Genomic DNA, 14,978 nt, shown 5'->3' with positions numbered 1-14,978 from the left:
TATAAAAGTGCATTCGTGTTATAAGGCACAAAAGCTGACAATTTTAGGATGTTTTTCATTTTCTTCACAATTCATTATACTACAGCTTGGCAAAAAAAAAAGTAGAAATGGAACTACTTTTTTTATCATACCAACACTTACTTTTCTCATAAAGAAGTGTCAAAATAGTTACCACATGCAAAGCGGTTCACATAGGCGGTAGCGCCATTATTTTCTACTCTTTTTTGGCATGCTGTATACTGAAAGCCAGTTCCATCACGTATCAGGGGGGTTACCATGACGTACTAAAGCCGTTCAGTTTAGGTTGAGAGAAAGGGACACAGCTATAGCAGTTACATAGCTCCGTCCCTCTCTCTCAGCCTAAACTGAACGGCTTTAGCACGTCATGGTAACCCCCCAGACGTAAGGTTCCCTTCAGAGCGGGACAGTGAAACACATTCACTGCAAGACAAAAAATTACGCGCTACTTCAAAAACTCCGATCGTTATCTTGTATAGCAACCACCCGCCTAGCGGGTTGAGATCTGAGTAAAGTTCACTAGCGCCCACCACGCGGGTTCCTGGCAGTGAATGTGTTTACTTGAACATAAGTTTGTCAGTAGTAGGTCCGTGATGCAACTCGCCGTTTAGTCAATGTTTTTTAACTCTTTGACTGCTGCGCGTAGTGGCAGAAATGTATGGCAATAACACATCGCTACATTACGAATGGTATCTGAAAATATACCAATTCAATGAGGTATTTTTTATAGATCCAGTCAAAGGGCTATGTATTGTTAAAGTGAATTTATAAGTCGTCAACTTACATGTCAATTATATCTAGCGTCATATTGGGATCTCAATGTCATATCCAATTTAATAAATATTTATAATGCAATAATTAAATAATGTATACATGTCAAAGTTTTTATAGTCATGTAGGAATCATACTAAACTAAGATTTGGATCAAGTTTTACTGGATATCAAAAGAATTTTAGTTTGTCATATAGCACTTAATTTTTGTTATAAATAAATATAATATAGGACATACTAAACGGCACAGTAATTTTAAGCAGCGAGATTCGAACCCAGGACCATCAACTTCACAGGCCTAGTCGCTCTCTGCTAGGCCAGACCGGACAAAAATATAAGTATTATTGAAGTGAAATAGTGTATGGGCTTTTTCAAAATTTGGGACACCCCAATTAACGAAAGTTGTTAACAAAAATTACCACTATCAGTTTTGTGACGACAAATTAAGCTTAAAATCTGTCTAAAAATTTACTTTTTTCACATTCTGAATGTAGATTATCGCTTAAAGTTTATGTTATTAACACAAAAACAATATTTTAATAAAAAATTTATGCTTAATAATTATCGTCACGAAACTGACAGTGAGTTAATTTTTTTAACAACTTTTGCTAATTGGGGGGGGTTTCACATTCTGAAAATGGCCGTATTGATGGGTGGAGTATTATTATAGTGTATCCTCATTTCAGCACTTAGTATGACTCGTACATTTCACAATTTTAATGTGTATTTAATAAAATTAAACTTATTCAAAGCTGGTTTTAGTGTCACGCGGACCGACCGCGCGGACTAATCTTATACTTTTAAACGAGCAATTCTTGTATATTTATTTATTTATTTATTTATATATATATTTATTTACACTGACGATCTCGGAAACCGCTCTAACGATTTCGCAGAAATTTGTTATGTGGGGGTTTTTGGGGGTGAAAAATCGGTCTAACTTATCCTTAGGTCCCGGAAAACGCGAATTTTCGAGTTTTCATGCGTTTTTCTTCGCGCGCCATCTCGTGTGCAGTAGTTGTACTGTTAAGACAGAATTCTTTCGGTCGATGTAAGTACTATTTATTGCAAACACTAGATGGCGACACAGGTCAAGGCTAAAACGAATAGAAAATACACTATTTGAGTTTTTGTGGCGAAATGCGCGCCATCTCGTGTGGAGTAGTTGTGTTGTTAAGGCTGAGAATTCTTTCGCTCGATGTAGGTACTATTCATTTTTGAACTAGATGGCGACACATGTCAAGGATACGAAACAGAACCGAGCGAAGCTCGGTTGCCCAGATATTATGTATTAAGTTCAGGAGCTTTTTAGAGTACGGGCGGGTCCGACAACATCATCCATACTAATATTATAAAAGAGAAAGTGTGTGTGTCTGTTTGTTTGTCCGTCTTTCACGGCAAAACAGAGCGGCGAATTGGCGTGATTTTTTTAGTGGAGACAGTTGAAGGGATGCAGAGTGACATAGGCTACATTTTGTCTCTTTCTAACGCGAGCGAAGCCGCGGACAAAAGCTAGTTTTCATATAAATTGGTCGTGCGGATCGGTCCGCGTGACTAAAACCAGCCCAAATCTATTAGGTACTAAATAATTATTTTGAATAATGGTTTAGCTGGAAGATTGTGGATTTGTTGTGCTCTTCGGTTTGTGGTTCATTTCGGTGGGATTCTGTAAATAAAGAAATGTTTAAGTCATTTTTAACAAGTGTTCGTATAAAACTGGAGACAGTGTAATTTTTATATGTTTTTTTCTTATATAATGCTTCGTTGTCAGGTATATTAGAAGACTAAAATGTTATATAAATATTTCCGGATTTCGCTTATCTTCTGAGTTATAAGCATTAAAAAAAACACCAATTACTTATTATTTCTCAGAACAAAACGCTATTTAGATGGCGATGATGCCGTTATTGGACATAATTTAACTGTCTTCGTTGATAGATGTCAAAAAAGAACTAGTAACTCATTGAAAAAAAATATTTTTTTTAGATAAAATATTGTAAATACCTACTATTTGAAGTGTCAGTTTTACCAATAGCATTTATTTTTTATGTTAAAATACATTAAAAAAAAAGTAAAAAATGAGAAAAATTTTTTTTTGCGAAATTCGTTCGACGTCATGTAAATTTTTATTTTTTAAGGCCTATTTAGACGGTACGAGAACTCGTATACGAGTTTTATTACATTGCGGTATTTGATGGCTGTGCAAAATTGTATGTACCCTCAACGGCCCGCAATGTAACTAAAATGCGAGTTCGCACGCCGTCTAAATCAGGCCTTATTTTGCCCTCAGAAATGCGTAAAATGTTTCGGTTCCCTCGTGTTACATCGTGAATAAAAAAGAAATACGGTAAAGTCTGTGTTAAATTGTATAAGATTTATAACAGTCAAGTGTGGGAGTACCATTACAGATGTAGTTCGAAAAGATTTGCCTTCGTATTGTTACGGAAACGTACGAACGTGTCATGCTATTTCAGTCAGTCTCGGACTCTCTGTACTAGATGTACTGACATTGATTGAACTAGTATGACAAATACCATAGAGGAATAAGTAAGGGAAGAGTTGTAACTCCATACATCAGTAAATGCGAGTTATTTGTAGTGACATCTAGCGTCATTCACTCGTCAATCACGCGCCAACTAGCGTAAATTATCAGTACTGCTACTTGTCAATAGACGTCACTACGAACAAAAAGTCTATTACTCAACAATTTTTAGCTAATATTACAATAGTATTAATCACTACTTTGCTTTCAATTACTTCAGCTGAAAATATAAGGTGTAAACTGTTTTAATATTACATTTTTGGCAGACGCAATAGTGTCGGCACCTAGTGTCGAGTAGCAGTACTGATAATTTACGCTAGGTGGCGCGTGATTGACGAGTGAATAACGATAGATGTCACTACAAATAACTCGCATTTACTGATGTATGGAGTTACAACTCTTCCCTTACTTATTCCTCTATGCAAATACGAACGTTTCCGGGAAAATAGGAAGGAAAACCTTTTCGCGGTACATCTGTACGTATACTAACTTGTGAGCTAGACGGGGCGCGCGTGGGGGGGCCCGCCGGGCGGCGACTCGCCCCCCGCCCCCGCCGCCCCCGGCCCGGGGAGCGAGCTCGGGGACAACACGCCCACTGCGAACACAATACATTATAAATCTCCAGCAGGGCTATTATGTTCGCAATTTTATAATAATTTATCGACGTGGATCACAGATGTCATATAAACCATAGATCAAGCAAACGTATCTACTTAGCGTGTCAAATGAACTCAGTGAAATCCACTGAGTTGTCCGTCTTTACTCGCAGCTTGCAGCTTTCGGGCGTCAATTTTTGTAAGTTGAAGTCAACCAAAACATAAAAAATGCCTCGTTACGTGATATTCAATTGCAACAACACAAAAATTATGAACAATCAAGAGCCTGAGACATATTTAAAGTTACAGGCAAGAATCAACTTCAGTACAAAATTTGACACGCTCGGCCCCTATACAAATATATGAATTTGTTTCTTCTATCTAAATTAAGTTCTGTGACGTGGATAAAGAATCCGTAACGTTCTAGCAAGTGTGTCAGTGTGAAAGTGATAGGTGTTTTATCCACGTTGATAAATGATAAAATTGGAAGCATGATAGGCCGGCTGACAAGCTTTTCGTAGCGGCTTCAGCCACTAAGGGCCGGTTACACCTAACTGTCTGTCACTGTTAAAGAGTTCGTTAAATTTTATTGTATGGGAACTTCCATAGTCGTCTGCTGCGTGACGATGTGTCTGTCAAATGTGGTTGATGCAACTGGCCCTTAGTGTGAAGCCTGAATGGACGCTCGGTCGACGGGGCGGATTCGCCCTTGTGCCCGCTATAGAGCGTCGAGTCAGGAGCTCAGGCCCCGTAGCCGAATGGCATTTATCCAACGCGAAACGAAAACGAAACGCCGCGAAAGCTAGTCTGGCTCTGTCGCGCCAATACGAACAAGCGATAGAGATAGATATCTAGTAGCGTTTCGTTTCGTGAGCGTTTACGCCATTCACCTACGTACCCAGGACACTTGGTATGAGCTTCCATTCCTGTTTATAACAGGCTAGTTTCCTACTAGTCAAATCAGCTTCTTTTTAAAAACTGTCAAAACGATTTGCTAATATGGAATTACTATGAAATACTGAGGAGTGACGTCACGGTCAATAGATTTACTTTATATCTTTCTCTTTGACTTATTAAATAGAAATTATGCTTAAACATAACTACTATCCATATCTTTATTCTAATTATGCGGTGTTTTATTTCGGGCACTGCGTAAAATATTTTAAGTGTAGGAAACTAGCCTATTGTTATAATTAAGAAAATATAGATACTAGAGAACCTTAATAACGAAATAAAACTTACTAAAATCTCAATTCATCAAAATAATCTTGGTAACAATATAGGAATAATAAAAACAAATTTAACTTTCACCTTCATTTTTGTACAGACTTTTCGAGAACTGCTGCTTTATCGGCTTGATAACTTTAGGGCCACTTGCACCAACGAGAATGGAGGTTTAACCCCCCATTTTATATGGAATTTGACAGTTGACAACCCACTAACCCTGAGTTAAGTGGTCGGTGCAAGTGGGCCTTAGTGATCGTTTATGAATAGGGGGTTAACTTTTAATATTAGGTTGACTTACCGGGCTGTGGTCGGGGGTACACACTGGGCCACGTCGGCCGTGAGAACAGCGACTCATCCCGGACTTCGGCACCGCAACCGTCCTGCAATAACACATCAAATAAATACACCAAATCAAAAAATACATACCAATATTTACATTTACACCACTTTCTTAATCCTTCGTCTGTGTTTGATCATATTTAAATATAAAAATATTATACCATCCCATACATTAAAATGCGACCGCCTAAGAACGCGCATACACTACACCACACATAGATGGCGCCACAAAAAATGTCTTGTAGCTTTTGATTATACTTGTAGATGACGTTAAGTGTCACTTTTGACATATTTATGGATCGAAAGTAACACTTAACGCCAATCTACAAATAATCCATGGCAACAAGGCATTGTTTGTGGCGCCATCTATGTGTGGTGTATGATGTGGATGGTATGATCTTCTTATATTTAATCTATGGTTTGATTAGGATCCTAATGTAAAGCGTTGCGAGGCGATCCTAATGTATTGAGTTGGACTTTAAATATTTATATCAAATATTGTCTACGGTCGCGGTAGCGACAGTTACTCATGAAATAAAACTATGGAAACGGATTAAATTGCGTATAATGAATTTAATTTTACAATTCATCCCGACGTTTGATTATTAGCTGGGTCCACGCCAGCCGCACTGCCTCGCGAGGAAAACGTCCGAAAACTTATTTTGAACAGCTGACTGAGGGCCGCCATCTTGCCGTACATACAAATTTGCTCGGGCGAGGCAAACGTGCGCGCATGAGCACGGACATGCGGCAGTGTGCGTAGCCAAATGCACAAATGCTTCACGAAACGCTCACGAATCGTGAGCAAATCGTGAAGCGTTTGGGAATTCGGCTACGCACGCACACAACTATTTTATGTCAATTTTTGACAGCCACATACGAGCTTTAAAACTCTCTTTACCTTCCAAAAACTGATAAGAAAATTGGAAAGTTATTTGATGCAAAATTGTGTATAATAAGGTTCATTTGTTTTTGCATGAAAGTTTTACAGCAAGCAAATTTTGTATTTCTGTCAATAGCAAAGTTTGACCGTCGTGCCTTGATTCACTTTCCGAAGCTCATAACTCTCTTAAGCGGGTGATAGACGTACGAGCAAGTACTCGTACCATGGCTCGACGACCTTTTTTGATTGTGTATCACCGTAAGTACGCGTATTTTAAAAGCGCGCGTAGTCGTCGACGATCCAACCGGTTTGAAATCTTTAAGTACGCGTACTTGCTCGTAAGTCTATCACCAGGGTGCGCCAAAGTTCATATAAAATTGTTAAATAGATTATTGGTAGTCCGAAAATGTTTCTCATACAATTTTACATTATAACGATAATTATTTATAACTATTTTATGTTAATAACTATCGTAACTTCGAATGACTTATATTCATAATGTCATTCATCATAAATACGTTTTATACTAATGTTTGAAGTGTGGGGTGCTTCGGGTGTAATGATAACTCAAAAGTCGAGTCAATACTCTTTCTTTATTCAATAAAAATCGTGCTTATATACTATCCTGGTCACGGTCAATAGTCATTCCCATCTGTTTTAACATTACATTTTATTGTATATTTTATGACCAATAATCATTACTTTAATTATACCATAAACTTTATGATTATTTATAATTACATCGTAAAACTCTATGATCCATAACACACAGCTGCATGAGCATAGGGTTGTCACTCTGTATGAGAGTTATATATCATTAGGGTTGTCATACTACACTACATGTTTATGTTTATATACTTATTGATCATAACGATTGCGAGTAACATAATTTATCGTTATATTATTGTTAACAGAACAGACATCACATGTGACAGTCCAGTTAGGTGCGACGACGAGCGTAGCGAGGAGGAGCGTGTTAGGTTGACCGTGAGCGAACCAGAAACGAATTTTTAATGTAAATTGTATATGTCACTGTAAAAGCTTCAAGCGTGCTTCTATAAATGGCACAAATTTTTCATAGAACTTCCCCAAAACTTTTTAAATAATTTTATGATGATTGATTCTCTTAAACACAAAATTATGAATGTTATTAAATATTTGTATAGAATTTATGATTAAAAATTTTCGACTAAATGATTATTATGAACAGTGATAGTAGTACTATTGATAATAATGAAACAAAATTATGATAAGTAAAATTATGAGAAATGATCATTCGGAGCACAAATCGGTATAAACAATAATTTTATAACAAATAATTTTATATGAGCCAATATGGACCCCTATCACCACTATAAGAGTCACCCTAAATATATCAACGCGGAACCGGCTTTCGCAGACGAAAAATCGCTCGTTACGGCCGTCCGGCCGCGTTTAGCGGAAGCATAAGCTCAAAACGCTTTATGTGTGGCGGAGGCTTAAAGCACTAGAAATTTTAGTAAGCAATAACTCAACTCACCTGTCCCTTATAAAACTTGGATTCCGTAACATGATGTATCGTAACTTCGTTGTTCAGCTTCGACCCGACTCTCAACCTCTGGAAGTACGGCAGCGGGTCTCCATTCACCATCTGACTGTTATCATCATAGCTACCGTAGCTTGGTACATTTTTATCATTGAATAGGGCGTTTCTGAAGACATTACGGTCTTCCTGCCCGAATGGAGTGTATAACCCTGCGTAGTCATTCTCTTGTTTTAAAGGAGTCCCTATAGGTTCAGGCCGGACGGTATTCGTGAATAATGATGAGTCGGAGTCAAAAGATCGATTCGAATCGTTATTCGGTCTAGTTCCAATAGGGTTCGGTGAGACGACAGGTTTAGGAGTCGGATTGTCCATGTAATACTCCGGTGTTAAGAAATTCTTCTGTTGATTGTCTTCGTTAGTTTTGAATAGGGAGTAACCTTCGTCGTTCTTCTGTGTGAAGGAGGCTAAGTTCATGATTCGATTTTGGAACTCGTCTTGCTTGGGTGAGTTTCTAGAAGGATCTAAGACATAGGCGTTGGGGTTGGGAGCGGTCTGCGTCGGGGTGTAAGGGTTGGGGTTGACGTAGCTGTAGGGGGGGGCGTAGGGTTGGGGTTGCATGAGGCTCTGCTGGTGCATCATGGACATGAGTGGGTTGCGGATGGTGTACATGCCGTTGGAGGTGGGAGTGATGGTGGCGTGGCAGGCGGCGGCTGGAGGCATGGGTATGGGGTCCGGTATCCTTAGCTCAGGTTTGCTGGCGACGGTGGCGGGTGGTAGAGTGTGGTGGAACATGGGGTTGCGCAGGGTGACCATCTTGGTGGCGTCGAGTTTGGGCGCGGAGGCGGCGGCGGCGGCGGCCTTCTTGGCTTTCTTCTTTGCCTTTTTGGAGCGCCCGGGCTGCGGTGCCGGCTCCGGTATTATTATTGTTTTTGGTTGTTCTGTAAATAAACAAAATATTACATAGGATTGAAGTTCAAGGGCATATCTAATACCATTAAACGAGTAATTCTTGTATATTTATTTGTTTCTACATATACATGGTGTATTTTGATAGCGGGTCAGTGAGGGCAGCTACCAGATCCCGTGTTGCTAAGCGAAAACGGTCTTAGGAGACCTTCCTTCGAATACATTACCGTAAGTCTTCCTTCTTTTAGTACATTACCGTAAGTCGTAAAAAAAACGACCTTTTTCTCACATCCTATATGTTTTTTTTTTTCAAAATCTGTAAACGCCAATTTTCATAAAGGAAAGTCTTTTAAAACCGTTTTCGCATAGCAGTACGGGATCTGGGAGCTGCCCTCACTGACCCGCTATCAAAATACACCCTTTATGTATGTCGGCGATCTCGAGAACAGAATTGCGCTGAAATTTGTTGGGGTTTTCGGGGCTGAAAATCGATCTAGCTTAATTGGAAACGCGTTTTTTAACGTTTCTTATGCGTCTTCCTTTATAAACAATTAGAACTCCGGACGAAGTTCAGTCGCCCAGGGGCCCATTTTTCAGAAAGTACAAGTTACAATTGGTAGTCAATGTCTAATATGACAAGTTGGAAAGAGACTTTCGTTTGTAATTTGTAACTTCCAGTTTAGAGAAATGGGCCCCTGGTACTTAGCACTTGTAAAATAGAAATCTGTCAACTGTGGTTAATTCACCAGCCCTAAAAGTATTAGATTAGATGTTGAACGGTGAGGTTACCCGGATGCGCAGTGGAGAACATCATGGCGGCGGGGTCGGCGTTGATGACGGGCGCCGGGCGCGCCACGGGCGTGGGCGCCGCGCCCAGCGCGTGCGCCTTCCACAGCGGCTGCGACACAATCATACATTACATACATACTAATATTATAAATGGGAAAGTGTGTGTGTCTGTTTCTTTGACCGTCTTTCACGGCAAGACGGAGCGACGAATTGACGTGATTTTTTACGTGGAGATAGTTGAAAGGATGAAGAGTGACATAAGCTACCTTTTGTCCCTTTCTAACACCACACTTCTGTAAAATCAGGGGTGAAAGTTTGTATGCAGCATTCCGCAATTTTCGAATTTAATGCGAGTAAAGCCGTGGGCAAAAGTTAGTATAAATATATCGACACTACTTTTAAAAAATCTCGTATCTCACGCTGTTCCTCAAAGTTAAAACGCAGTAAGTCTATATGCATTCCATACATACTTACTACAATTTTCTTTTCAATGACAGACGAAGATACAAGTTCTTTTAAAAGTAGTGACGATATGTAAGAATTACTGGTCACTAGTGACGCAACGTACTAAACAAACATTTGCATCATTCTCCTTGCGTTATCCGGCATTCGCCACGGATCGTAAGAGCCTGAGGTCAGCTTTGACAAGCAATCCCAAGATTTGGCATAGACACTAGTTTAATGAAAGCGACTGCCGTCTGATCTTTCAAACCAAAGCGTAACTACTAGGCCATATGATCTTTTCCTTCACCGAAAGGCAACTGGCAAATGTCAAATGACATTTCACACATAAGTTCCGAAAAACTCATTAGTACGAACCTCTGAACTGGACAAAAATTTGCATATTATAGGTATAGGTAAAACCTACAGCATCATCTTCAGAACGTTTATGAAAAAAAAAAGGAAACTTTCCACAGGAGTATTTTGTACAAGAAAGAGCTTACTTCTACTAAATTTACAACATCTTATTTCTACTTACAACTGACTTGATGGGAGCGGGTTCCTTCTTCTCATTGGGTTGTACCCTCGTCAACGTAATTCCGGGCGGTAGACGTAGATCAGAAACCTGGAAACATTTGTAGCACGCGTAAAATAGCGTAAATTATCAGTACCACACACTAGGTGTCAACAGTGTCGCGTCTGCCAAAAATGTAATATTTTAATATTACATTTTTGGCATTTTTGGATTTTTTCCTTCTGCTTGTAATATAAGTTGTAAACAGTTTTAACTGTTTACAACTTATATTACAAGCAGAAGGAATTGAAAACAAGTACTGATTAATACTATTGTAATATTAGCTATAAATTGTTGAGCATTAGACTTTTTGTTCAACTCCTTATTTGCCAGGAGTGGCACTGAAGCTTTGGTAGTTTCGTGTGCTCTGCCTTTATGGGATACAGGCGTGACTGTATGTATGTGTATGTATGTATGTATTAGACTTTTTGTTCGTCGCGACATCTATTGACAAGTAGCAGTACTGATAATTTACGCTAGTTGACGCGTGATTGACGAGTGGATGACGCTAGATGTGAGTTACAACTCTACCCTTACTTATTTCTCTATGGTGTAAACAGCAGATAAAGGAACTAAATAGTACAGAATATATATATTTTTTAATTATTATAAATGGGCTTACACTTGGTCACAGACTAGCCAAAGGCAAAGACGTGACCTACGATGGAGTGAGCCCGCCCAGAAGATGCCTGTTCACTCTTGATTTGAAGGTTGCCGGGTTATATGAGCTCGGAAATATAGCCGCCGTATAATATATATGTAAAATGACGCACCTGTACACCGCAGCTGAGTTGCTCCATAATGCTGCAAGACGCCGGCGCCTCCTGCTCGACGCCACACGTGCCCTAAAAATAGCGGGTGTTATTCAAAATAAATCTCGAATTTCACCAGATCTGGACGTGTTTGGGCCCATTTATATGATTATGAATTTTAAGACTGACACTTAGTGATGCTTAAAATGACATGAGCAGAGATGCAGTGACACAGATGTCATATAAACCATAGATCAAGCAAACGTATCTACTTAGCGTGTCAAATGAACTCAGTGAAATCCACTGAGTTGTCCGTCTTTAATCGCAGCTTGCAGCTTTCGGGCGTCAATTTTAAGTTGAAGTCAACAAAAACATTAAAAATGCCTCGTTACATGATATTTAATTGCAACAACATAAAACTTATCAACACTCAAGGGCCTGATACATATTTAAAATCACAGGCAAGTAACAACTTCAGTACAAAATCTGACACGCTCGGCCGCCATACAAATAAATGAACTCGTTTCTTCTATCTAAATCTAATTCTGTGTGCAGTGACGTCATCTGTCATAGACCAAAGGAAACGAAAGTCTAGGCGTGCATACGTAGCATAAATACGGGACGCATGGCAAGGAAGCGAAGAAGTGGAAGCATGGGCACGCGTTGGGCAGACATAATAACGTCTGTGACAAAGACCACTTTGCAGGCTAGCATGCGCCGGGCCCAGGATCGGTGGAGACAACTGGTGAAGAGCGTCCACATTCGTCACGTCCCTCAGCCATGAGGATACGACAAAGAAGATATGTAGCGTATACATATAGCAGTGTCCGCGAATGTGTTAAATGGTTTTGCTTTGATTAAGTGCGCTTTCATATTATCCGATCCGATATCGGATGTCGGACCGATATCACATACATTACAGACGCCATCTTGGATTTTTTCCATTGAAATCCTTCCGACATCCGATATCGGATCGGATAATGTGAAAACGGACTAACTGTAAAGGATACCTTTTTACTGACAACTTCAATGGTGGTGTCGGCGGTGATGTTGATAACCTGCGCCTTTTGTTCTTTCTTCTCTTTCTTACTCTGCTTCGTCTGTTTCGCCGTTGGCGCCGGTTGTGGTGCTAGAAAGAGACAGATGCATTATACATTTGAGCTAACAATACTTGTTAATTTTACGTGTGAAACAGTGTGTATTTCACGAAAGTCAATCTAGAAAACTATTAAAAAAGTAAGTGCATGGTCGTAGAAATAGCACTGTATGAAACGGTGTTAACTGAGTCAAAAAAATACCCGTGGCGTCTTTATTAACAATTTTCGGCTCACTTCGAACATAGAGGAATAAGTAAGGAAAGATTCGTAACTCCATACATCAGTAATAGCAAGTTATTTGTAGTGACATCTAGCGTCATCCACACGTTAATCACGCGTCAACTAGCGTAAATTATCAGTACTGCTACTTGTCAATAGATGTCGCGACGAACAAAAAGTTTAATGCGCAACAATTTTTAGCTAATATTACAATAGTATTAATCAGTACTCTGTTTTCAATTCCTTCTGCTTGTAATATAATTTGTAAACTGTTTTAATATTACATTTGGGAGATGCAACACGGTTGACACCTAGTGTCGAGTAGTGGTACTGATAATGATAATTTACGCTATTTAACGCGTGATTGACGCTAGATGTCACTTAAAATATCTCGCATTTACTGATGTATGGAATTACAACTCTTCCCTTACTTATTGCTCTATGCCACCAGTTGCATAAATAGTTATTTGTTATACAAGGGGGCAAAGTTGTATTTTAACGCCGAGTGTGGAATTGAAAAACGAGCAAGTGAAAGGATTCTATAGTTCAACCACGAGCGAAGCGAGTGGTTCGAGAATAGAATCCTGAACTTGCGAGTTTTTTAACACACGAGAAGTAAAATACATTTGCACCCGAGTGTAACACAAAACTTTTCCCCTCACTATAGCGAGGAAACTAGAACGCAAAAAATGCGTTTATCACTGCTTCCAGTAGTTCCACAGGTGGTAAATCATCTTTATTACTAGATTCACCTACTTTTATCAATTTTAAAGCAGTTAATTTGACTTTATTCAAGGTCAAATTACTTTACCCACTAGTGGATAAAATGCGTTTTTACCCGCTGGTATTAAAGGACAAAACACGTGTTTCCCAGCTAGTGAGGGGAAAATACTATTGCAGATATAAGCCTTAAAAAACTCACCAGCCTTCTCCGGTTTATTCTCCTTCCCTTTATCCTTCTTCTTATCTTTTTTCTCCTCCTTTTTAACCGGTTCCTGTTTCTTACTCTCCTTAGCCTTCTTGGGCTCGGGCTTGGGAGGCTCAGGTTTTTTGTCCTTGTCTTTTTTACTCTTCGCTTCTTGCTTCTGGAGCGCTTGCTGGCTCTTTCGCTCCTCTTCTTCAGCCTGGAAAGGAAATTGCAGTTTTCGTCTGAAATTGTGATTCACATTTGATTCATGATGAGGAAATGATCACATTGAGAAACAGTTAAACGAATCAGAGGCTAACACAACAAAGTAAGGTCACTTTTTTTAATTATTATTATAAATGGGCTTACTCTTGGCCACAGACTAGCCAAAGGCAAAGACGTGGCCTACGATGGAGTGAGCTCGCCCAGAAGATGCCTGTTCACTCTTGATTTGAAGGTTGCCGGGTTATATGAGCTCGGAAATATAGCCGCCGGCAAGGAATTCCACTCCTTGGCAATGCGCATAAGAAAAGAAGAAGCAAAGCGCTTCATATTTTATGCAGTACACGAAATGAAGCACCACATAATTAGAAGAAACATATGAACAATAGTTATGTTTAAGCATAATTTCTATTTAATAAGTCAAAGAGAAAGATATAAAGTAAATGAATTGACAGTGACGTCACTCCTCAGTATTTCATAGTAATTCCATATTAGCAAATCGTTTTGACAGTTCTTAAATAGAAGCTGATTTGACTAGTTGGAAACTAGCCTATTCTCGGTACGACCTCCAAACCTTCAAGAAATGAGCGTATGCCCATCTAAAAAGGCAACACACCTCCAACTCTTCTGGTGTTTCGGGCTTACCATAGACTTCAACTATCCATAGAGTACCTACCTAGTCCATAGAGTACATACCTACCTAGTCTGTTAATATTTTTTTTGATGAATACTTTTGCATGTTAAATTTTATCTTGTTATTTGGCCCGCCGAGTTTCTTGCCGGTCCCATAGTGGATACCCCCCTCCCAACTGAGGGGGGACTGAAATCTTCTCGAGGCTGAGGCGTAGGGTTAGAGCCGGCGCAGCTTTATTTGACGTTCATATGCGCATTGTAATATGCCTACTTGAAAAATAAATATTCCATTTTCATTTTTCATTACCATGAGGCGACCTGTCTGCTCGTTTGCCTCCTCTCGCATAAAAAGGGACAGAAAAGCGCCAGAGAGTTGCTTGGCGAGCATTCTCGATTAGTTGACAGGTAGTCAATTCGTACGTAAAGTCAGGCTAAGCTAACTCTGCAGCTCTGCAATTAGGGTTTCAAATTGATCATTACTTTTATAACCAGGTTTACCTAACCTATAAAAGCACCTAGACTATTGTTAGCTCGTTA

The 14,978-nt window shown here is 39.4% G+C and overlaps 1 protein-coding gene across 1 annotated transcript in view; it reads right to left on the bottom strand.

Annotated features, from left to right (window-relative positions):
* Positions 1-1,963: 1,963 nt before the first annotated feature.
* Positions 1,964-14,978, bottom strand: part of LOC125239050 — an 87,775-nt gene continuing 74,760 nt past the window's right edge. Inside the window, exons 31-39 of the mRNA XM_048146504.1 lie at positions 13,602-13,803; positions 12,374-12,492; positions 11,385-11,456; positions 10,576-10,662; positions 9,597-9,705; positions 7,896-8,839; positions 5,453-5,534; positions 3,822-3,926; positions 1,964-2,455 (exon numbers count right to left, since the gene is read on the bottom strand). Of these exons, the coding sequence (XP_048002461.1) occupies positions 3,829-3,926; positions 5,453-5,534; positions 7,896-8,839; positions 9,597-9,705; positions 10,576-10,662; positions 11,385-11,456; positions 12,374-12,492; positions 13,602-13,803 (1,713 nt within the window). The 3' untranslated portion in view covers positions 1,964-2,455; positions 3,822-3,828. The remainder of the gene's footprint in view (positions 2,456-3,821; positions 3,927-5,452; positions 5,535-7,895; positions 8,840-9,596; positions 9,706-10,575; positions 10,663-11,384; positions 11,457-12,373; positions 12,493-13,601; positions 13,804-14,978) is intronic.

The sequence above is a fragment of the Leguminivora glycinivorella genome, chromosome 25, assembly GCF_023078275.1.
Source record: "Leguminivora glycinivorella isolate SPB_JAAS2020 chromosome 25, LegGlyc_1.1, whole genome shotgun sequence".
NCBI classification, from domain to species: domain Eukaryota; kingdom Metazoa; phylum Arthropoda; class Insecta; order Lepidoptera; family Tortricidae; genus Leguminivora; species Leguminivora glycinivorella.
This window is presented reverse-complemented; position numbering and strand designations above follow the sequence as displayed.